General features: G+C 53.2%; 2 protein-coding genes across 3 annotated transcripts in view; one reads left to right on the top strand and one right to left on the bottom strand.

The window, feature by feature from the left end:
* The first annotated feature begins 336 nt into the window (after nt 1-336).
* On the top strand, nt 337-23343 carry LOC140398924 (metalloproteinase inhibitor 1-like). Of its 2 annotated transcripts, none has more exons than XM_072487912.1 (6): nt 337-491; nt 4473-4689; nt 17989-18089; nt 18808-18925; nt 20089-20213; nt 22001-23343. In XM_072487912.1, the coding sequence occupies exons 2-6, from the start codon at nt 4560-4562 to the stop codon at nt 22196-22198; spliced, it is 672 nt and encodes a 223-aa protein (XP_072344013.1). In that variant the 5' UTR covers nt 337-491; nt 4473-4559; the 3' UTR covers nt 22199-23343. The 2 variants fall into 2 exon arrangements, with proteins under 2 accessions (XP_072344013.1, XP_072344014.1); XM_072487913.1 differs by lacking the exon at nt 337-491 and adding an exon at nt 3264-3418.
* Nucleotides 22879-24631, bottom strand: part of LOC140399437 (synapsin-2-like) — a 74789-nt gene continuing 73036 nt past the window's right edge. The window contains exon 6 of the mRNA XM_072489014.1: nt 22879-23001. Within this exon, the coding sequence (XP_072345115.1) occupies nt 22879-23001 (123 nt within the window). The remainder of the gene's footprint in view (nt 23002-24631) is intronic.

Raw genomic sequence — 24631 nt, 5'->3', positions numbered from 1 at the left:
CTACACTGTACCCATCAAACACTCCCAGGACAGGTACAGCACGGGGTTAGATACAGAGTGAAGCTCCCTCTACACTGTCCCCATCAAACATTCCCAGTGAAGCGGTGAGACATTAGATTTGATCTCTGACGTGGCCACGAGTCACTGAGTAAAGCTCTTTGCTGAGCGACATTGGGTAAGGGCTCGATTCTTGGAAAGGTGGATGTGAGGGAGTGGGAGGTTGTCGTGCCGGGGCTGGGGGTTTGCAGGGAGCTTCCTGCCCCTGTCTGGTCACGCTGCAATGTTGCCTCTCACTCTCCACTCTCTGACGCTGGCAGTGGTATCCTTACGTCGGGACTCTGGAATGCAGAAACAGACGCTCTGGTATTTTTTCCTGTCCCAGTGGAATACCTCATCCATGTGGGAGGGGCCGGGGGATGGAGGGTGGGTATAAAAGCCCTGGGAACCCAAGCATTCATCACAGCGGGGAAGCAACACCTTGCAGCTCCAAGGTAAGAGATCGCCTTCGGCAGGAGTTGGTCGGATTGTTAGTCTGTGGCGATGAGTGCCTGGGGGGTGGTTAGCTTTACAGCTCAGGCCGAACACTGCTGGAACTGTCTCCTCCACCGGCAACTTGATTGGCAACGAGCGAGACACTGCCCAGAGAAACAACATCCTGTGTCAGCATTGCAACATGCTTTCAAACGAGAGGGAGAGCGGAATGGGCAGTGGGATTAGTTTGGGGATTGATACAGGCTATGGGGAGAGAGCGGGACAGTGGGGTTAGTTTGGGGATTGATACAGGGCTATGGGGAGAGAGCGGGACAGTGGGGTTAGTTTGGGGATTGATACAGGGCTATGGGGAGAGAGCGGGGCAGTGGGATTAGTTTGGGATTGATACAGGGCTATGGGGAGAGAGTGGGGCAGTGGGATTAGTTTGGGGTTTGATACAGGGCTATGGGGAGAGAGTGGGACAGTGGGATTAGTTTTGGGATTGATACAGGGCTATGGGGAGAGAGTGGGGCAGTGGGATTAGTTTCGGGATTGATACAGGGCTATGGGGAGAGAGAGGGGCAATGGGATTAGTTTGGGGTTTGATACAGGGCTATGGGGAGAGAGTGGGACAGTGGGATTAGTTTTGGGATTGATACAGGGCTATGGGGAGAGAGTGGGGCAGTGGGATTAGTTTTGGGATTGATACAGGGCTATGGGGAGAGAGCGGGGCAGTGGGATTAGTTTGGGATTGATACAGGGCTATGGGGAGAGAGTGGGGCAGTGGGATTAGTTTGGGGTTTGATACAGGGCTATGGGGAGAGAGTGGGACAGTGGGATTAGTTTTGGGATTGATACAGGGCTATGGGGAGAGAGTGGGGCAGTGGGATTAGTTTCGGGATTGATACAGGGCTATGGGGAGAGAGTAGGGCAGTGGGATTAGTTTTGGGATTGATACAGGGCTATGGGGAGAGAGCGGGGCAGTGGGATTAGTTTGGGGATTGATACAGGGCTATGGGGAGAGAGTGGGACAGTGGGATTAGTTTTGGGATTGATACAGGGCTATGGGGAGAGAGCGGGGCAGTGGGATTAGTTTGGGGATTGATACAGAGCTATGGGGAGAGAGTGGGGCAGTGGGATTAGTTTGGGATTGATACAGGGCTATAGGGAGAGAGCGGGGCAGTGGGATTAGTTTGGGATTGATACAGGGCTATGGGGAGAGAGTGGGGCAGTGGGATTAGTTTGGGGATTGATACAGGGCTATGGGGAGAGAGCGGGGCAGTGGGATTAGTTTGGGATTGATACAGGGCTATAGGGAGAGAGCGGGGCAGTGGGATTAGTTTGGGATTGATACAGGGCTATGGGGGGAGAGCGGGGCAGTAGGATTAGTTTGGGATTGATACAGGGCTATGGGGAGAGAGCGGGGCAGTTGGATTAGTTTGGGGATTGATACAGGGCTATGGGGAGAGAGCGGGACAATGGGATTAGTTTGGGATTGATACAGGGCTATGGGGAGAGAGTGGGGCAGTGGGATTAGTTTGGGATTGATACAGGGCTATGGGGAGAGAGTGGGGCAGTGGGATTAGTTTGGGGTTTGATACAGGGCTATGGGGAGAGAGTGGGACAGTGGGATTAGTTTTGGGATTGATACAGGGCTATGGGGAGAGAGTGGGGCAGTGGGATTAGTTTTGGGATTGATACAGGGCTATGGGGAGAGAGTAGGGCAGTGGGATTAGTTTTGGGATTGATACAGGGCTATGGGGAGAGAGCGGGGCAGTGGGATTAGTTTGGGGATTGATACAGGGCTATGGGGAGAGAGTGGGACAGTGGGATTAGTTTTGGGATTGATACAGGGCTATGGGGAGAGAGCGGGGCAGTGGGATTAGTTTGGGGATTGATACAGGGCTGTGGGGAGAGAGCGGGGCAGTGGGATTAGTTTGGGGATTGATAGAGGGCTATGGGGAGAGAGCGGGGCAGTGGGATTAGTTTGGGATTGATACAGGGCTATGGGGAGAGTGGGGCTGTGTGATTACTTTGGGGATTGATCAGGGCTATGGGGGGAGAGCGGGGCAGTGGGATTAGTTTGGGGATTGATAGAGGGATATGGGGAGAGAGCGGGGCAGTGGGATTAGTTTGGGATTGATGCAGAGCTATGGGGAGAGAGCGGGGCAGTAGGATTAGTTTGGGGATTGATACAGGGCTATGGGGAGAGAGTGGGGCAGTGTGATTACTTTGGGGATTGATACAGGGCTATGGGGAGAGAGCAGGACAGTGGGATTAGTTTGGGGATTGATACAGGGCTATGGGGAGAGAGCGGGGCTGTGGGATTAGTTTGTGATTGATTCAGGGCTATGGGGACAGAGTGGGGCAGTGGGATTAGTTTGGGGATTGATACAGGGCTATGGGGAGAGAGTGGGGCAGTGGGATTAGTTTGGGGATTGATACAGGGCTATGGGGAGATAGCGGGGCAGTGGGATTAGTTTGGGGATTGATACAGGGCTATGGGGAGAGAGCGGGGCAGTGGGATTAATTTGGGATTGATACAGGTCTCTGGGGAGAGAGCGGGGTAGTGGATTAGTTTCGGGGTTGATACAGGGCTATGGGGAGAGAGTGAGGCAGTGGGATTAGTTTGGGAATTGATACAGGGCTATGGGGAGAGAGTGGGACAGAGGTATTAGTTTGGGGATTGATACAGGGCTATGGGGAGAGAGCGGGGCAGTGGGATTAGTTTGGGAATTGATACAGGGCTATGGGGAGAGAGTGGGACAGAGGCATTAGTTTGGGGATTGATACAGGCTATGGGGAGAGAGCGGGGCAGTGGGATTAGTTTGGGGATTGATACAGGGCTATGTGGAGAGAGTTGGCAGCAAATTACAATGTGGAGACGGTCTATCGCTTTGAGCAAGCAATGTGAGCAAGCACTGTCAGCTCTGGCGAGTGTGCACAGGTATTGTAAACAGATCAGAGCACTCCGCCATTACATATTCACTCTGTCTCTCTCTCCCTATCTCTGTCTCTCTGATAGTCTCTCACTCTCTCTCTCTTTCGCTGTCTCCCTCTGACTCTCTGTGCTGTCACACTCTCTATCTCTCTTTTCACTCTCGTTCTCACACTCTTACTGTTTCTGTCTTTCTCCCTGTGTTTCTGTTTCTCTCTCCCTCTCCGTTTCTCTCATTTTCATTCTCACTCTGTTTCTCTGTCCCTCTCAACCTCTCTCTCTGTCCCTTTGTCTCCCTCTCGCTCTGTCCCTCTCCCACTCTGACTTTGTGTCTTTCTCTCTGTCTCTTTCTCCTCTCTCTCTGAGTCTGCGTCTCTTGTTCTCCGTCTCTCTCTTTCTCTCTGTGTCTCACTCTCTCTGTGTCTCCCTCTCTCTCTTTCTGTGTCTGTCCCTGTCTCTCCTTCTCTGTCTCACTCTCTCTGTGTCTCCCTCTCTCTCTTTCTGTCCCTGTCTCTCCCTGCCTCTCCTTCTCTGTCGCACTCTCTCGTGTGTGTCTCTCTCTCTCTCTCGGTCTCCCCCTTTCTCTGTCTCCCTCTTCCTCGCTCTTTCATTGTCCATCAGTTCCTCTCCCCACTCCCTCTCTGGTCATTGCCTGTCGCTGGGCTACGTGCACCCTACCTCAGGCCAAAGAGGAAAGGTGGAAGGTGAGAGGTCAGGGTGTGCCACAGAGACAGGGAGAGAGACAGACAGAGAAAGAGAGACACACAGAGAGTGAGCGAGTCAGAGGAGATAGAGAGACAAACAATGGCTGGTTTAGCATAGGGCTAAATCGCTGGCTTTGAAAGCAGGCCAGCAGCACGGTTCAATTCCCCGAACAGGTGCCGGAATGTGGCGACTAGGGGCTTTTCACAGTAACTTCATTTGAAGCCTACTTGTGACAATAAGCGATTCACATTTCATTTCAAACAGCTAGATACTCGGTTTATTTGTGGAATGTTAACTGTACTGACTCCAGTTGTGGGGTGAATCTATGTTAAAGCTAACTCTCTCCCGCTCTCTGCAGGCCTATCAGTTTTGACCACAGTCCGGCTCTCGATCTCCAAGCCCACACATCCTCAAACTCACTCGCTTCCCCTGACTCGCCAGCAAGATGACCATGTGCTTCACCGCCTCCGGATTGCTGGCTGTGGGACTGCTGCTCCTGAGCGTACACCAGCCGGCGGACGCCTGTAGCTGTGGCCCGTCACACCCCCAGCAAACCTACTGCCAAGCAGATGTGGGTGAGTGACAGAAAACCCATTGGGATTGTGCACAGTGGGAGTGAACGGGAAGGGGTTTGGGTCCATTGGGATTGTGTACAGTGGGAGTGAATGGGAAGGGGTTTGGGTCCATTGGGATTGTGCACAGTGGGAGTGAACGGGAAGGGGTTTGGGTCCATTGGGATTGTGGACAGTGGGAGTGAACGGGAAGGGGTTTGGATCCATTGGGATTGTGGACAGTGGGAGTGAACGGGAAGGGGTTTGGGTCCATTGGGATTGTGTACAATGGGAGTGAATGGAAAGGGGTTTGGATCCATTGGGATTGTGTACAGTGGGAGTGAACGGGAAGGAGTTTGGGTCCATTGGGATTGTGGACAGTGGGAGTGAACGGGAAGGGGTTTGGCTCCATTGGGATTGTGCACAGTGGGAGTGAATGGGAAGGGGTTTGGGTCCATTGGGATTGTGCACAGTGGGAGTGAATGGGAAGGGGTTTGGGTCCATTGGGATTGTGCACAGTGGGAGTGAATGGGAAGGGGTTTGGGTCCATTGGGATTGTGCACAGTGGGAGTGAATGGGAAGGGGTTTGGGTCCATTGGGATTGTGTACAGTGGGAGTGAATGGGAAGGTGTTTGGGTCCATTGGGATTGTGTACAGTGGGAGTGAACTGGAAGGGGTTTGGATCCATTGGGATTGTGGACAGTGGGAGTGAACGGGAAGGGGTTTGGGTCCATTGGGATTGTGTACAGTGGGAGTGAATGGAAAGGGGTTTGGATCCATTGGGATTGTGTACAGTGGGAGTGAACGGGAAGGAGTTTGGGTCCATTGGGATTGTGGACAGTGCGAGTGAACGGGAAGGGGTTTGGCTCCATTGGGATTGTGCACAGTGGGAGTGAACGGGAAGGGGTTTGGATCCATTGGGATTGTGGACAGTGGGAGTGAACGGGAAGGGGTTTGGGTCCATTGGGATTGTGTACAATGGGAGTGAATGGAAAGGGGTTTGGATCCATTGGGATTGTGTACAGTGGGAGTGAACGGGAAGGAGTTTGGGTCCATTGGGATTGTGGGAGTGAACGGGAAGGGGTTTGGCTCCATTGGGATTGTGCACAGTGGGAGTGAATGGGAAGGGGTTTGGGTCCATTGGGATTGTGCACAGTGGGAGTGAATGGGAAGGGGTTTGGGTCCATTGGGATTGTGCACAGTGGGAGTGAATGGGAAGGGGTTTGGGTCCATTGGGATTGTGCACAGTGGGAGTGAATGGGAAGGGGTTTGGGTCCATTGGGATTGTGTACAGTGGGAGTGAATGGGAAGGTGTTTGGGTCCATTGGGATTGTGTACAGTGGGAGTGAACTGGAAGGGGTTTGGATCCATTGGGATTGTGGACAGTGGGAGTGAACGGGAAGGGGTTTGGGTCCATTGGGATTGTGTACAGTGGGAGTGAATGGAAAGGGGTTTGGATCCATTGGGATTGTGTACAGTGGGAGTGAACGGGAAGGAGTTTGGGTCCATTGGGATTGTGGACAGTGCGAGTGAACGGGAAGGGGTTTGGCTCCATTGGGATTGTGCACAGTGGGAGTGAATGGGAAGGGGTTTGGGTCCATTGGGATTGTGCACAGTGGGAGTGAATGGGAAGGGGTTTGGGTCCATTGGGATTGTGCACAGTGGGAGTGAATGGGAAGGGGTTTGGGTCCATTGGGATTGTGCACAGTGGGAGTGAATGGGAAGGGGTTTGGGTCCATTGGGATTGTGTACAGTGGGAGTGAATGGAAAGGGGTTTGGGTGCATTGGGATTGTGTACAGTGGGAGTGAATGGGAAGGGGTTTGGGTGCATTGGGATTGTGTACAGTGGGAGTGAATGGGAAGGCGTTTGGGTCCATTGGGATTGTGTACAGTGGGAGTGAATGGAAAGGGGTTTGGGTGCATTGGGATTGTGTACAGTGGGAGTGAATGGGAAGGGGTTTGGGTGCATTGGGATTGTGTACAGTGGGAGTGAATGGGAAGGGGTTTGGGTCCATTGGGATTGTGTACAGTGGGAGTGAATGGGAAAGGGTTTGGGTCCATTGGGATTGTGCACAGTGGGAGTGAATGGGAAGGGGTTTGGGTGCATTGGGATTGTGTACAGTGGGAGTGAATGGGAAGGGGTTTGGGTGCATTGGGATTGTGCACCGTGGGAGTGAATGGGAAGGGGTTTGGGTCCATTGGGATTGTGTACAGTGGGAGTGAATGGGTAGGGGTTTGGGTCCATTGGGATTGTGTACAGTGGGAGTGAATGGGAAGGCATTTGGGTCCATTGGGATTGTGTACAGTGGGAGTGAATGGAAAGGGGTTTGGATCCATTGGGATTGTGGACAGTGGGAGTGAACGGGAAGAGGTTTGGGTCCATTGGGATTGTGTACAGCGGGAGTGAATGGGAAGGGGTTTGGATCCATTGGGATTGTGTACAGCGGGAGTGAATGGGAAGGGGTTTGGGTCCATTGGGATTGTGTACAGTGGGAGTGAACGGGAAGGAGTTTGGGTCCATTGGGATTGTGGACAGTGCGAGTGAACGGGAAGGGGTTTGGCTCCATTGGGATTGTGCACAGTGGGAGTGAACGGGAAGGGGTTTGGATCCATTGGGATTGTGGACAGTGGGAGTGAACGGGAAGGGGTTTGGGTCCATTGGGATTGTGTACAATGGGAGTGAATGGAAAGGAGTTTGGGTCCATTGGGATTGTGGGAGTGAACGGGAAGGGGTTTGGCTCCATTGGGATTGTGCACAGTGGGAGTGAATGGGAAGGGGTTTGGGTCCATTGGGATTGTGCACAGTGGGAGTGAATGGGAAGGGGTTAGGGTCCATTGGGATTGTGCACAGTGGGAGTGAATGGGAAGGGGTTTGGGTCCATTGGGATTGTGCACAGTGGGAGTGAATGGGAAGGGGTTTGGGTCCATTGGGATTGTGTACAGTGGGAGTGAATGGGAAGGTGTTTGGGTCCATTGGGATTGTGTACAGTGGGAGTGAACTGGAAGGGGTTTGGATCCATTGGGATTGTGGACAGTGGGAGTGAACGGGAAGGGGTTTGGGTCCATTGGGATTGTGTACAGTGGGAGTGAATGGAAAGGGGTTTGGATCCATTGGGATTGTGTACAGTGGGAGTGAACGGGAAGGAGTTTGGGTCCATTGGGATTGTGGACAGTGCGAGTGAACGGGAAGGGGTTTGGCTCCATTGGGATTGTGCACAGTGGGAGTGAATGGGAAGGGGTTTGGGTCCATTGGGATTGTGCACAGTGGGAGTGAATGGGAAGGGGTTTGGGTCCATTGGGATTGTGCACAGTGGGAGTGAATGGGAAGGGGTTTGGGTCCATTGGGATTGTGCACAGTGGGAGTGAATGGGAAGGGGTTTGGGTCCATTGGGATTGTGTACAGTGGGAGTGAATGGAAAGGGGTTTGGGTGCATTGGGATTGTGTACAGTGGGAGTGAATGGGAAGGCGTTTGGGTCCATTGGGATTGTGTACAGTGGGAGTGAATGGAAAGGCGTTTGGGTCCATTGGGATTGTGTACAGTGGGAGTGAATGGAAAGGGGTTTGGGTGCATTGGGATTGTGTACAGTGGGAGTGAATGGGAAGGGGTTTGGGTGCATTGGGATTGTGTACAGTGGGAGTGAATGGGAAGGGGTTTGGGTCCATTGGGATTGTGTACAGTGGGAGTGAATGGGAAAGGGTTTGGGTCCATTGGGATTGTGCACAGTGGGAGTGAATGGGAAGGGGTTTGGGTGCATTGGGATTGTGTACAGTGGGAGTGAATGGGAAGGGGTTTGGGTGCATTGGGATTGTGCACAGTGGGAGTGAATGGGAAGGGGTTTGGGTACATTGGGATTGTGTACAGTGGGAGTGAATGGGTAGGGGTTTGGGTCCATTGGGATTGTGTACAGTGGGAGTGAATGGGAAGGCATTTGGGTCCATTGGGATTGTGTACAGTGGGAGTGAATGGAAAGGGGTTTGGATCCATTGGGATTGTGTACAGCGGGAGTGAATGGGAAGGGGTTTGGATCCATTGGGATTGTGTACAGCGGGAGTGAATGGGAAGGGGTTTGGGTCCATTGGGATTGTGTACAGTGGGGGTGAATGGGAAGGGGTTTGGATCCGTTGGGATTGTGTACAGTGGGAGTGAACGGGAAGGGGTTTGGGTTCATTGGGATTGTGTACAGTGGGAGTGAATGGGAAGGGGTTTGGATCCATTGAGATTGTGTACAGTGGGAGTGAATGGAAAGGGGTTTGGGTCCATTGGGATTGTGTACAGCGGGAGTGAATGGGAAGGGGTTTGGATCCATTGGGATTGTGTACAGCGGGAGTGAATGGGAAGGGGTTTGGATCCATTGAGATTGTGTACAGTGGGAGTGAATGGAAAGGGGTTTGGGTCCATTGGGATTGTGTACAGTGGGAGTGAAGGAGACGGGGTTTGGCTCCATTGGGATTGTGTACAGTGGGAGTGAATGGGAAGGGGTTTGGGTCCATTGGGATTGTGTACAGCGGGAGTGAACGGGAAGGGGTTTGGGTCCATTGGGATTGTGTACAGTGGGAGTGAATGGGAAGGGGTTCGGATCCATTGGGATTGTGTACAGTGGGAGTGAATGGGAAGGGGTTTGGGTCCATTGGGATTGTGTACAGTGGGAGTGAATGGGAAGGGGTTAGGGTCCATTGGGATTGTGGACAGTGCGAGTGAACGGGAAGGGGTTTGGCTCCATTGGGATTGTGCACAGTGGGAGTGAACGGGAAGGGGTTTGGATCCATTGGGATTGTGGACAGTGGGAGTGAACGGGAAGGGGTTTGGCTCCATTGGGATTGTGCACAGTGGGAGTGAATGGGAAGGGGTTTGGGTCCATTGGGATTGTGCACAGTGGGAGTGAATGGGAAGGGGTTTGGGTCCATTGGGATTGTGCACAGTGGGAGTGAATGGGAAGGGGTTTGGGTCCATTGGGATTGTGCACAGTGGGAGTGAATGGGAAGGGGTTTGGGTCCATTGGGATTGTGTACAGTGGGAGTGAATGGAAAGGGGTTTGGGTGCATTGGGATTGTGTACAGTGGGAGTGAATGGGAAGGGGTTTGGGTGCATTGGGATTGTGTACAGTGGGAGTGAATGGGAAGGCGTTTGGGTCCATTGGGATTGTGTACAGTGGGAGTGAATGGAAAGGGGTTTGGGTGCATTGGGATTGTGTACAGTGGGAGTGAATGGGAAGGGGTTTGGGTGCATTGGGATTGTGTACAGTGGGAGTGAATGGGAAGGGGTTTGGGTCCATTGGGATTGTGTACAGTGGGAGTGAATGGGAAAGGGTTTGGGTCCATTGGGATTGTGCACAGTGGGAGTGAATGGGAAGGGGTTTGGGTGCATTGGGATTGTGTACAGTGGGAGTGAATGGGAAGGGGTTTGGGTGCATTGGGATTGTGCACAGTGGGAGTGAATGGGAAGGGGTTTGGGTCCATTGGGATTGTGTACAGTGGGAGTGAATGGGTAGGGGTTTGGGTCCATTGGGATTGTGTACAGTGGGAGTGAATGGGAAGGCATTTGGGTCCATTGGGATTGTGTACAGTGGGAGTGAATGGAAAGGGGTTTGGATCCATTGGGATTGTGGACAGTGGGAGTGAACGGGAAGAGGTTTGGGTCCATTGGGATTGTGTACAGCGGGAGTGAATGGGAAGGGGTTTGGATCCATTGGGATTGTGTACAGCGGGAGTGAATGGGAAGGGGTTTGGGTCCATTGGGATTGTGTACAGTGGGAGTGAACGGGAAGGAGTTTGGGTCCATTGGGATTGTGGACAGTGCGAGTGAACGGGAAGGGGTTTGGCTCCATTGGGATTGTGCACAGTGGGAGTGAACGGGAAGGGGTTTGGATCCATTGGGATTGTGGACAGTGGGAGTGAACGGGAAGGGGTTTGGGTCCATTGGGATTGTGTACAATGGGAGTGAATGGAAAGGAGTTTGGGTCCATTGGGATTGTGGGAGTGAACGGGAAGGGGTTTGGCTCCATTGGGATTGTGCACAGTGGGAGTGAATGGGAAGGGGTTTGGGTCCATTGGGATTGTGCACAGTGGGAGTGAATGGGAAGGGGTTTGGGTCCATTGGGATTGTGCACAGTGGGAGTGAATGGGAAGGGGTTTGGGTCCATTGGGATTGTGCACAGTGGGAGTGAATGGGAAGGGGTTTGGGTCCATTGGGATTGTGTACAGTGGGAGTGAATGGGAAGGTGTTTGGGTCCATTGGGATTGTGTACAGTGGGAGTGAACTGGAAGGGGTTTGGATCCATTGGGATTGTGGACAGTGGGAGTGAACGGGAAGGGGTTTGGGTCCATTGGGATTGTGTACAGTGGGAGTGAATGGAAAGGGGTTTGGATCCATTGGGATTGTGTACAGTGGGAGTGAACGGGAAGGAGTTTGGGTCCATTGGGATTGTGGACAGTGCGAGTGAACGGGAAGGGGTTTGGCTCCATTGGGATTGTGCACAGTGGGAGTGAATGGGAAGGGGTTTGGGTCCATTGGGATTGTGCACAGTGGGAGTGAATGGGAAGGGGTTTGGGTCCATTGGGATTGTGCACAGTGGGAGTGAATGGGAAGGGGTTTGGGTCCATTGGGATTGTGCACAGTGGGAGTGAATGGGAAGGGGTTTGGGTCCATTGGGATTGTGTACAGTGGGAGTGAATGGAAAGGGGTTTGGGTGCATTGGGATTGTGTACAGTGGGAGTGAATGGGAAGGCGTTTGGGTCCATTGGGATTGTGTACAGTGGGAGTGAATGGAAAGGCGTTTGGGCCCATTGGGATTGTGTACAGTGGGAGTGAATGGAAAGGGGTTTGGGTGCATTGGGATTGTGTACAGTGGGAGTGAATGGGAAGGGGTTTGGGTGCATTGGGATTGTGTACAGTGGGAGTGAATGGGAAGGGGTTTGGGTCCATTGGGATTGTGTACAGTGGGAGTGAATGGGAAAGGGTTTGGGTCCATTGGGATTGTGCACAGTGGGAGTGAATGGGAAGGGGTTTGGGTGCATTGGGATTGTGTACAGTGGGAGTGAATGGGAAGGGGTTTGGGTGCATTGGGATTGTGCACAGTGGGAGTGAATGGGAAGGGGTTTGGGTACATTGGGATTGTGTACAGCGGGAGTGAATGGAAAGGGGTTTGGGTCCATTGGGATTGTGTACAGCGGGAGTGAATGGGAAGGGGTTTGGATCCATTGGGATTGTGTACAGCGGGAGTGAATGGGAAGGGGTTTGGATCCATTGAGATTGTGTACAGTGGGAGTGAATGGAAAGGGGTTTGGGTCCATTGGGATTGTGTACAGTGGGAGTGAAGGAGACGGGGTTTGGCTCCATTGGGATTGTGTACAGTGGGAGTGAATGGGAAGGGGTTTGGGTCCATTGGGATTGTGTACAGCGGGAGTGAACGGGAAGGGGTTTGGGTCCATTGGGATTGTGTACAGTGGGAGTGAATGGGAAGGGGTTCGGGTCCATTGGGATTGTGTACAGTGGGAGTGAATGGGAAGGGGTTTGGGTCCATTGGGATTGTGTACAGTGGGAGTGAATGGGAAGGGGTTAGGGTCCATTGGGATTGTGCACAGTGGGAGTGAATGGGAAGGGGTTTTGGTCCATTGGGATTGTGCACAGTGGGAGTGAATGGGAAGGGGTTTGGGTCCATTGGGATTGTGCACAGTGGGAGTGAATGGGAAGGGGTTTTGGTCCATTGGGATTGTGTACAGTGGGAGTGAATGGGAAGGGGTTTGGGTCCATTGGGATTGTGCACAGTGGGAGTGAACAGGATGGTGTTTGGCACCTTTTCTCCCCCTATTTCCAGGCATGATATTCAATCCACATAATTAAAAAATTGAAGTTTCCCACACAGCTTGTGGAATAAATCTCCCCAATTACAAATTTTTCTTGGATACATTACAAATGGTTAAGCTGATGCCGGATGGGGGTGTTCAGTTGTAAATAATCCTAATCCTGTGTTCAATGAATGTAGAAAAGCAGCTCCAGAAAACCAGGAGCCTCGGCCTGCAAGGGCCTGGTTTTGGGCCCTATGTGACCAGGCCTGAGCCTGCGGCCTGTGTTTTGTGTTGAGACCTCGGGCCGGTGTCTGGCCTTGAGGCCTGGGGCCTGTGTCTGGCCTTGAGGCCTGGGGCCTGTGTCTGGCCTTGAGGCCTGGGGCCTGTGTCTGGCCTTGAGGCCTGGGGCCTGTGTCTGGCCTTGAGGCCTGGGGCCTGTGTCTGGCCTTGAGGCCTGGGGCCTGTGTCTGGCCTTGAGGCCTGGGGCCTGTGTCTGGCCTTGAGGCCTGGGGCCTGTGTCTGGCCTTGAAGCCTGGCCCAATCATTCTGTTGACTCTTTCCGTGGGTGGATTGGGGAGCAATGGGTGGATTGAAACTTGACTAAGAACCCAGTGATGGATGGTTCAGACCTCAGCTGGGGCAATTTACCATTTGAATTTAGTTTAAAACACTAGGAAATGCTAGCTGACATCAGAAAAAGTGACCAGGAATCTCTCATATTGACTTAGAAATGCCAGGATTCTGGCAGTCTGAGACTCTGTGACTCCTTACCCACTAAGCCAACCTGGTTTAACATGGGCTACATTCCCCTCTCTCTCGTGTCAAGCAATTGTCTGGAGGGAAGGCGGGGCCGATGACCACCACTTCCTCACAGGGCAGTTAGGAATGGTAACAATGCAACACTAGATGCAAAAGGATCTAAATAGTCAGTCCGAAAGGAAAGAGGTTTAGCAGCAATTATTCAGAGCCTGAACTTAATTACTGTTTACCTCTCGAACCCTCTAAAATCTCAGCATTCCTCTCACTCAGCCCCTACAACCCTCCCTATCTCTGTAACCTCTTCCAGCCCCTACAACCCTCCCTATCTCTGTAACCTCCTCCAGCCCCAACAACTGTCCCTATCTCTGTAACCTCCTCCAGCCCCTACAACCCTCCCTATCTCTGTAACCTCCTCCAGCCCCTACAACCCTCCCTATCTCTGTAACCTCCTCCAGCCCCAACAACCGTCCCTATCTCTGTAACCTCCTCCAGCCCCTACAACCCTCCCTATCTCTAACCTCCTCCAGTCCCTACAACCCTCCCAATCTCTGTAACCTCCTCCAGCCACTACAACCATCCCTATCTCTGTAACCTCCTCCAGCCACTACAACCCTCCCTATCTCTGTAACCTCCTCCAGCCCCTACAACCCTCCCTATCTCTGTAACCTCCTCCAGCCCCTACAACCCTCCCTATCTCTGTAACCTCCTCCAGCCCCAACAACCGTCCCTATCTCTGTAACCTCCTCCAGCCCCTACAACCCTCCCTATCTCTAACCTCCTCCAGTCCCTACAACCCTCCCTATCTCTGTAACCTCCTCCAGCCACTACAACCATCCCTATCTCTGTAACCTCCTCCAGCCACTACAACCCTCCCTATCTCTGTAACCTCCTCCAGCCCCTACAGCCCTCCCTATCTCTGTAACCTCCTCCAGCCACTACAACCATCCCTATCTCTGTAACCTCCTCCAGTCCCTACAACCGTCCCTATCTCTGTAACCTCCCCCAGCCCTACAACCCTCCCTATCTCTGCAACCTCCTCCAGCCCTACATCCCTCCCTATCTCTGTAACCACCCCCAGCACCTACAAACCTCCCTATCTCTGTAACATCCTCCAGCCCTACAACCCTTCCTATCTCTGTAACCTCCTCCAGCCCCTACAACCCTCCCTATCCCAGTAACCTCCTCCAGGCCCTACAGCCCTCCCTATCTCTGTAATTCCTCCAGCCCCTACAAACCTCCCTATCTCTGTAACCTCCTCCAGCCCTACAACCCTCCCTATCTCTGTAACCTCCTCCAGCCCCGACAACCCTCCCTATCTCTGTCTCCTCCTCCAGCCCCTCCAACCCTCCCTATCTCTGTAACCACCTCAGGCCCCTACAACCCTCCCTATCTCTGTAACCACCTCCAGCCCCTACGACCCTCCCTATCTCTGTAACCACCTCAGGCCCCTACAACCCTCTCTATCTCTGTAACCTCTTCCAGCCCCTACAACCCTCCCTATCTCTGCAACCTCCTCCAGCCCCTACAACCCTCCCTATCTCTGTAACCTCCTACAGCCCCTACAACCCCCCTATCTCTGTAACCTCCTACAGCCCCTACAACCCCCCTATCTCTGTAACCTCCTCCAGCCCCAACAATCCTCCCTATCTCTGTAACCTCCTCCAGCCCCTACAACCCTCCCTATCTCTGTAATCTCCTCCAGCCCCTACAACCCTCCCTATCTCTGTAACCTCCTCCAGCCCCTACAACCCTCCCTATTTCTGTAACCTCCTCCAGTCCCTACAACCGTCCCTATCTCTGTAACCTGCCCCAGCCCCTACAATCCTCCCTATCTCTGTAACCATCTCCAGCCCCTACAACCCTCCCTATCCCTGTAACCTCCTCCAGCCCCGACAACCCTCCCTATCTCTGTAACCTCCTCCAGCCCCTACAACCCTCCCTATCTCTGTAATCTCCAGCCCCTACAACCCTCCCTGTCTCTGTAACCTCCTCCAGTCCCTACAACCCTCCCTATCTCTGTAATCTCCAGCCCCTACAACCCTCCCTGTCTCTGTAACCTCCTCCAGTCCCTACAACCCTCCCTGTCTCTGTAACCTCCTCCAGTCCCTACAACCCTCCCTATCTCTGTAACCTCCTCCAGCCCCTACAACCCTCCCTGTCTCTGTAACCTCCTCCAGCCCCTACAACCCTCCCTGTCTCTGTAACCTCCTCCAGTCCCTACAACCCTCCCTATCTCTGCAACCTCCTCCAGTCCCAACAACCCTCCCTATCTCTGTAAACTCCTCCAGTCCCTACAACCGTTCCTATCTCTGTAACCTCCTCCAGTCCCTACAACCCTCCGAGATCTCTGCGCTCCTCCAATTCCGGCCTCTCGAGTATCCCCCGATTCCCATCGCTCCACCATTGGCGGCCATGCCTTCAGCTGCCTGGGGGGAGCTGAGCTCTGTAATTCACTCCCTAAACCTCCCCACCTCTCCCTCTCTTTCCTGGCCTCTTTCTATCTGTCCCTCTGTGTCTGTCTCTCTCTCTCTCGGTCGCTCTCTCTGTCTCTCTCTCTCTTTCTCTCTCTCTCTCTATCGCTCTCTCTATCTCTGGCTCTCTGTCTTTGTCTCTCTGTCTCTTTCTTTGTCCCTGTCTCTTTCTCTCTGTCTCTCTCTCTGGCTCTCTCTTTCTCGCTCTCTGTCTCTCTCTCGCTGTCTCTTTCTCTCTGTCTCTCTCTCTCTGGCTCTCTCTTTCTCACTCTCTGTCCCTCTCTCTCTCTGTTTGAGAGTGTGTGTGTGAGAGAGAGAGCGCAAGAGGGAAAAAAAACCAAGTCAAACGTTGTTGTGATGGGGTGTGGTTGGCGATGAGGTCAGTTAATTGCCTCTTTGCTGATTATAGTGAATTTGTCATTGATGCCTCGGTGTACCAACTCATCCAAACAGTGAGCGGTGACCCACAGTGAGTGCCGCCCTGACTCACCCTGTGTCTGTTGTGGCTGGTGCCTGTCTTCATGCCAGCTGCTGTCACAGCTCTTTCCGGAATTCACTGCCCTGTCCTATTCCCGTCTCTGAGCCCTCCTCGGCCGTCTCCTCCGGATCCCGTCCAGGATCTGATTCAGGAGCTTTCACCCCATCCAGCTCCGTCAAACATCCACTGCCTCTGCCCAAGACGCACAGCGGCAGCCGTTTGTACCGTCCACAAGATGCACTGAGAGTGAGAGTGACAGAGAGAGAGTGAGAGTGACAGAGAGAGAGTGAGAGTGACAGAGAGAGAGTGAGAGTGACAGAGAGAGAGTGAGAGTGACAGAGAGAGAGTGAGAGTGACAGAGAGAGAGTGAGAGTGACAGAGAGAGAGTGAGAGTGACAGAGAGAGAGTGAGAGTGACAGAGAGAGAGTGAGAGTGACAGAGAGAGAGTGAGAGTGACAGAGAGAGAGTGAGAGTGACAGAGAGAGAGTGAGAGTGACAGAGAGAGAGTGAGAGTGACAGAGAGAGAGTGAGAGACAGAGAGAGAGAGAGAGTGAGAGACAGAGAGAGAGTGAGAGACAGAGAGAGAGTGAGAGACAGAGAGAGAGTGAGAGACAGAGAGAGAGTGAGAGACAGAGAGAGAGTGAGAGACAGAGAGAGAGTGAGAGACAGAGAGAGAGTGAGAGACAGAGAGAGAGTGAGAGACAGAGAGAGAGTGAGAGACAGAGAGAGAGAGTGAGAGACAGCGAGAGAGAGTGAGAGACAGCGAGAGAGAGTGAGAGACAGCGAGAGAGAGTGAGAGACAGCGAGAGAGAGTGAGAGACAGCGAGAGAGAGTGAGAGACAGAGAGAGAGAGTGAGAGACAGAGAGAGAGAGTGAGAGACAGAGAGAGAGAGTGAGAGACAGAGAGAGAGAGTGAGAGACAGTGAGAGACAGCGAGAGAGTGTGTGAGACAGAGAGAGAGTGTGTGAGACAGAGAGAGTGTGTGAGACAGAGAGAGTGTGTGAGACAGAGAGAGTGTGTGAGACAGAGAGAGTGTGTGAGACAGAGAGAGTGTGAGAGACAGAGAGAGTGTGAGAGACAGAGAGAGTGTGAGAGACAGAGAGAGAGTGTGAGACAGAGAGAGAGTGTGAGACAGAGAGAGAGTGTGAGACAGAGAGAGAGTGAGAGACAGAGAGAGAGAGAGAGAGTGAGAGAGAGAGAGAGAGAGAGAGAGAGAGAGTGAGAGACAGAGAGAGAGAGCGAGTGAGAGACAGAGAGAGAGAGCGAGTGAGAGACAGAGAGAGAGAGCGAGTGAGAGACAGAGAGAGAGAGCGAGTGAGAGACAGAGAGAGAGAGCGAGTGAGAGACAGAGAGAGAGAGCGAGTGAGAGACAGAGAGAGAGAGCGAGTGAGAGACAGAGAGAGAGAGCGAGTGAGAGACAGAGAGCGAGTGAGAGACAGAGAGCGTGTGAGAGATGGAGAGATAGAGAGAGAGTGAGAGTGACAGAGAGAGAGTGAGAGAGGGGGGGGGGCAGAGAGATTTAGGGAGTGAATTTAGCTTCGGGCCCCCCAGGCAGGTGGAGGCAAGGCCGCCAACAGCGGAGCAGTGGGAATCAGGCTGTCACCTCAGAATATCCCAGTCTTGACAATTAACCTTCACCCGAAATCGAGGCCTGGCTTTCGGCCTTTCTGATAACTAAGCCTAATCCACAACTTTTAGCACCCAACCTTACCCAGACCTTCACTCCCCCCTCCCATCCACACCTTCACTCCCCCCTCCCACCCACACCCTCACGCCCACCACCCCGCCATCTCCAGCCCCCATTAACAAGGCTGTTTCCTTCCCTGCAGTGATCAAGGGAAAAATAGTTGGGTCAAAGGTGATTGCCATGGACAACAGCAGCGACCCGAATGCCTTTCAATGGATCCAGTATGAAGTTCAACAACAGAAGGTAGGTCCCCTTCCCTCTCTCTCTGTCTCTCTGTCTCGCTCGCTCTCTCTGTCTCGCTCTCTCTCTCTCTGTCTCTTCTCGCTCTCTCTGTCTCGCTCGCTCTCTCTGTCTCACTCTCTCTCTCTCTCTGTCTCGCTCTCTCTCTCTCTGTCTCTTCTCGCTCTTTCTCTCTCGCCCTCATTCGCTCTCCCTCTCTCTCCCTCTCTCTCTCTCTCTCTCTCTCTCTCTGTCTCGCTCTCTCTCTCTCTGTCTCTTCTCGCTCTTTCTCTCTCGCCCTCATTCGCTCTCTCTCTCTCTCTCTCTGTCTCTCTGTCTCTCTCTCTCTCTCGCCCTCATTCGCTCTCCCTCTCTCTCCCTCTCTCTCTCTCTCTCTCTCTCTCTCCCTCTGTCTCTCTCTCTGTCTCGCTCCCTCTCCTTTAAGACACTCCTTAGAAAGCCGACCTCTTTGACTGGGGTTTCCGTCCCGCCTCTAACACCTCATCACGGTGGCTCAGGGTCAAATTCTGTTTGACCTGCGCCCCCTGCAAACCTCCTCGGGGGCCCGTGCAAGGTGGGAAAGGCGCTGTTGCGATGCAGTGCGTCGCTGTCTGCGACGGTGCTGGACGTCGGAAAGCGGGTCAGTCTGCTTGCGGATGAGGCGTGCAAGGGCAGGGCCAGGGACCCCCGCAGGAAGCCGGCGAATTAACTCCGAGTTGTCTCCACATTCTGTCCCCCTCAGATGTACAAAGGTTTCGAGAAGGTTGAGCGGATTCGCCACGTCTACACGCCCCTGGCGGACTTTGTCTGTGGAATGGTGCTCCGAGCGGACGAGATGAACGAGGAGTACGTCCTGACAGGTACGCATCACCTCTCAAACATTCCTCCTCACCGCCTGATACACCATCAATAACACACGACGAGTGCTGAATGTAACTGAGGCTTTAATACACTAACCAGCAAGTCTCCTGCCTCTGGACCCGAACTGGGTCCGGAGGCGGAGACTTGCCACTTTTGTGCAGAAGCCCGAGGGGAGGAGCCACAGGCGGAGCCAGCCTGGCCAAGCCCAGGCATGTTCAACACAGCACCATGCATATAATGCAATAACGTGGTTTACCACATTCACCCCCTGTTTAAAAAATAGTCCGGCGGGGGTGGAGTGGTCTGAAAGGTCAAGTCTGTCGGGGGCTTTGACAGGAGCGACCGGATGGAGTGGAGTGCGTCGGGGAGGACCTCCTCCCAGCGGGAGACTGGGAGACACCTTGACCGTAGGGCCAGGAGGACGGGCTTCCAGACCGTCGCGTTCTCCCTCTCCACCCGCCCGTTTCCCCGGGGGTTGTAGCTGGTCGTCCTGCTGGAGGCGATGCCTTTGCCGAGCAGGAACTGACGCAGCTCATCGCTCACAAAGGAGGAGCCCCGATCACTGTGGGTGTAGGTGGGGAACCCGAACAGGGGGAAAAGGCTGTGCAGGGCCTTGATACCGGAGGCAGAGGTCATGTCAGAGTCGTTATTGCATTATATGCATGGTGCTGTATTGTGCATACCTGGGCTTGTCCAGGCTCCGCCTGTGGCTCCTCCCCTCGGGCTGCTGTATAAAAGTGGTAAGTCTCCACCCCCGTGCCCAGAGGCAGGGGGCTTGCTGGTTAGTGTATTAAATTGATACACCATCAATAACACACGACGAGTGCTGAATGTAACTGAGACTTTAATACACTAAACAGCAAGCCTCCTGTCTCTGGACCCGAACTGGGTCTGGAGGCGGAGACTTGCCACTTTTATACAGCAGCCCGAGGGGAGGAGCCACAGGCTGAGCCGGCCTGGACAAGCCCAGGCACGTACAACACAATACAATACATATAATGCAATAACGTGGTTTACCACACCACCACTCCAGCCGTTCCGGCCTAGCCGCTCAGAACGTCGGTTCGTCTCCCCCCGATCGGTGGGCCGGACTGGAGGGGCCGGCCAGGGGCGACGGTCGACATTCCCAATTTAACGTCATGCTGTCCTCTTCCGCCCGCAGGTAGCTTGGGGACCGACGGCAAAGTCTTCATCAGCATCTGTAGCTTCAACAGGCCCTGGAGTCAACTGACCCTCGCCCAGCAGGCCGGCCTCGAGAGGATATACGAGGCTGGCTGTCACTGCACGGTAAGTCAAAACCTAGCCCAGTCAGAGACACAGCTCCCTCTACACTGTCCCCATCATACACTCCCAGGACAGGTACAGCACGGGGTTAGGTACAGAGTAAAGCTCCCTCTACACTGTCCCCATCATACACTCCCAGGACAGGTACAGCACGGGGTTAGATACAGAGTAAAGCTCCCTCTACACTGTCCCCATCAAACACTCCCAGGACAGGTACAGCACGGGGTTAGATACAGAGTAAAGCTCCCTCTACACTGTCCCCATCAAACACTCCCAGGACAGGTACAGCACGGGGTTAGATACAGAGTAAAGCTCCCTCTACACCGTCCTCATCAAACACTCCCAGGACAGGTACAGCACGGGGTTAGATACAGAGTAAAGCTCCCTCTACACCGTCCTCATCAAACACTCCCAGGACAGGTACAGCACGGGGTTAGATACAGAGTAAAGCTCCCTCTCCACTGTCCCCATCAAACACTCCCAGGACAGGTACAGCACGGGGTTAGATACAGAGTAAAGTTCCCTCTACACTGTCCCCATCAAACACTCCCAGGACAGGTACAGCACGGGGTTAGATACAGAGTAAAGCTCCCTCTCCACTGTCCCCATCAAACACTCCCAGGACAGGTACAGCACGGGGTTAGATACAGAGTAAAGTTCCCTCTACACTGTCCCCATCAAACACTCCCAGGACAGGTACAGCACGGGGTTAGATACAGAGTAAAGCTCCCTCTACACTGTCCCCATCAAACACTCCCAGGACCGGTACAGCACGGGGTTAGATACAGAGTAAAGCTCCCACTACACTGTCCCCATCAAACACTCCCAGGACAGGTACAGCACGGGGTTAGATACAGAATAAAGCTCCCTCTACACTGTCCCCATCAAACACTCCCAGGACAGGTACAGCACGGGGTTAGATACAGAGTAAAGCTCCCTCTACACTGTCCCCATCAAACACTCCCAGGACAGGTACAGCACGGTGTTAGATACAGAGTAAAGCTCCTTCTACACTGTCCCCATCAAACACTCCCAGGACAGGTACAGCACGGGGTTAGATACAGAGTAAAGCTCCCTCTACACTGTCCCCATCAAACACTCCCAGGACAGGTACAGCACGGGGTTAGATACAGAGTAAAGCTCCCTCTACACTGTCCCCATCAAACACTCCCAGGACAGGTACCGCACAGGGTTAGATACAGAGTAAAGCTCCCTCTACACTGTCCCCAACAAACACTCCCAGGACAGGTACAGCACGGGGTTAGATACAGAGTAAAGCTCCCTCTACACTGTCCCCATCAAACACTCCCAGGACAGGTACAGCATGGGGTCAGATACAGAGTAAAGCTCCCTCTGCACTGTCCACATCAAACACTCCAAGGACAGGTACAGCACGGGGTTAGATACAGAGTAAAGCTCCCTCTACACTGTCCCCATCATTATCAATTGTCATAAAAACCCACCTGGTTCACTGATGGCCTCTTTGGGGTGAGGGAAATCTACCGTCCTTACCTCAGTCTCTCCTACATGTGACTCCCGACCCTCCTGCACACACAGGTTGACCATGAACTGCCCCTCAGAAATAGGCCCTCGTGAGGCGTTTCATAGGGAAATTAGGAATCGGCATCAAATTCTGGGCTCGCCAGCGAGGAGTCTCCCCCGCTCCCTCCCCCCCCCCCCCCCCCCCCCCCCCCCCCAGAATAAAAGGAGGTGGGGTCCATAGGCGTGCATGTCCAGCCCGAGCGAGTTGGCTTTTTCTAACTTGCTTCTCCACTTGTCTCTCTGGTTAGGTCGTCCCCTGCTTGTCTCTGCCCTGCGGTGTCACCGCGGGCAGCCAATGCCTCTGGACTGACGGAATCTTCACCGGCAACTGGAATGGGACTCAGAGCCAGAGGTACGCCTGCAGCATGAAACCAACGGGCCTGTGTCAATGGGTCTCAGCGAGAAGCACCAAGGCCCGGGCCTTATTCAGGAGGAAGGCCCAGTAACGGGCAGCGGGCCAGAGAAGGATCCGATCCCGAGCGGCGAACACCCATGATTATCGCTTCCTGAGGCGCGGCTACGCCTCAGTCCATGCATCCCACCCCTACCCCTCCCCACCGTTCCCCCCCCATTCCTCCTCTCCCCCAACTGAGATGTCTAAACCAATTTCTTTAACTATAAGTGGGGGATTGTTCCAGTATCATGTCAGGGGCGATGCGGTTGGTGGACAGAGGCTACAGCTTTCTTCCCCCAGCATGTAGACGATTGTGCCAAGCCAAGGATCGTGCATATCTGGCCACGGCAGCCATTTTGTGAGTCAAATTGGCCGTGACTTCAGGCATCAATCTACCTCGGGCAGTCTCTTCCTCACGCCTTCAGCACTGCCTCGCTGCTTCCTGCCCCCCCCGCCCGCCACCTCAGGCACTTCACTCCCCAGTCTCTGTCGTAGCCGATAATCGCCATCTCCCCGGCCTGTGCCCGTTGGGATGGGCGGCGCATTGGGATAAATGTCAGAATCTGAGGCTTCGAGGGCGCCGCCGCGTTGAAGTGGTTGGTCCGCTGTGCGCACGGGAAGCGGGCCATAGCGGATTTGTGCAGCTCCCGCGCGACGCGCTTGGCTCTGCCGATTTCAGACAATACAGCCCCGTGGCAAACAAATCGACCTCCATCTCAAACAAAATGGCCGTCATTGCCAACGGAATGTCCTCATTTCAAATGAGATGGCCGCCATTTCAAGCAAAACGCCCTCCATATCGAAATAGACGTCCTCCATCTCAAACAAAATGTCCTCCATTTCAAACAAAATGTCCTCCATTACAAACAAAATGGTCAATTTTCAAACAAAAACGGCAGCTGAAGCCTTTGAATTGTGGCCATTTTGTTGGAAATGTCGGCCATATTGTTAAAAATGGACAACATTTCCAACAAAATGGGAACAATTCAAAGGCTTCCGCGATATAACCGAGTTTTACCACCTCCTTTTCTTCGAGATAACTTATTATTTCTGTTTGTAATATATGATGTTTGGGTGAATGCGAAAATAAAAGACTTGTCGCGGTCTTCGTGTGGTACCAGGGTCAGAAAGGTCACCCGACAACTGTTATGTCTGAATATTTTTTATCAAATCAATAAAGAAACCGTTAGTCAAAAATTTGTTGTTGCCTTGTTGTGTATGAAAATGACTCTCAATGTCAGGGCTGAACACTGCCTAAAACCTGGTCATTCCCGAATATGGATCAGACATTTCCTGGTTCAAACTCTCCAACAGTATTGAAGATTGCACATGTGGTCTGATATTCAGAGGTACTGATTTGTGTCTCTCAGTCCTATCTCTCCCTCAGGGAGATGTCTGTACACTGACTGGTGTCTCTCAGTCCTATCTCTCCCTCAGGGAGATATCTGTACACTGACTGGTGTCTCTCAGTCCCCTCTCTCTCAGGGAGATATCTGTACACAGACTGGTGTCTCTCAGTCCCCTCTCTCTCAGGGAGATATCTGTACACTGACTGGTGTCTCTCAGTCCTCTCTCTCAGGGAGATATCTGTACACTGACTGGTGTCTCTCAGTCTCCTCTCCCTCTCAGGGAGATATCTGTACACTGACTGGCGTCTCTCAGTCCCCTCTCTCTCAGGGAGATATCTGTACACTGACTGGTGTCTCTCAGTCCCCTCTCTCTCGGGGAGATAGCTGTACACTGACTGGTGTCTCTCAGTCCTCTCTCTCTCTCAGGGAGATATCTGTACACTGACTGGTGTCTCTCAGTCCCCCCTCTCTCTCTCAGGGAGATATCTGTACACTGACTGGTGTCTCTCAGTCCTATCTCTCCCTCAGGGAGATATCTGTACACTGACTGGTGTCTCTCAGTCCCCTCTCTCTCAGGGAGATATCTGTACACTGACTGGTGTCTCTCAGTCCCCTCTCTCTCAGGGAGATATCTGTACACTGACTGGTATCTCTCAGTCCCCTCTCTCTCTCAGTGAGATATCTGTACACTGACTGGTGTCTCTCAGTCTCTCTCTCTCAGGGAGATATCTGTACACTGACTGGTATCTCTCAGTCCCCTCTCTCTCTCAGGGAGATATCTGTACACTGACAGGTGTCTCTCAGTCCCCTCTCTCTCAGGGAGATATCTGTTCACTGACTGGTGTCTCTCAGTCCCCTCTCCCTCTCAGGGAGATATCTGTACACTGACTGGTGTCTCTCAGTCCCCTCTCTCTCTCAGGGAGATATCTGTACACTGACTGGTGTCTCTCAGTCCTCTCTCTCTCTCAGGGAGATATCTGTACACTGACTGGTGTCTCTCAGTCCTCTCTCTCTCTCAGGGAGATATCTGTACACTGACAGGTGTCTCTCAGTTCCCTCTCAGGGAGATATCTGTACACTGACTGGTGTCTCTCAGTTCCCTCTCTTTCAGGGAGATATCTGTACACTGACTGGTG

The sequence above is a fragment of the Scyliorhinus torazame genome, chromosome 22, assembly GCF_047496885.1.
Source record: "Scyliorhinus torazame isolate Kashiwa2021f chromosome 22, sScyTor2.1, whole genome shotgun sequence".
NCBI lineage: Eukaryota > Metazoa > Chordata > Chondrichthyes > Carcharhiniformes > Scyliorhinidae > Scyliorhinus > Scyliorhinus torazame.
The sequence above is the reverse complement of the archived record's forward strand: the minus strand, read 5'-3'. Positions and strand labels throughout refer to the sequence as shown.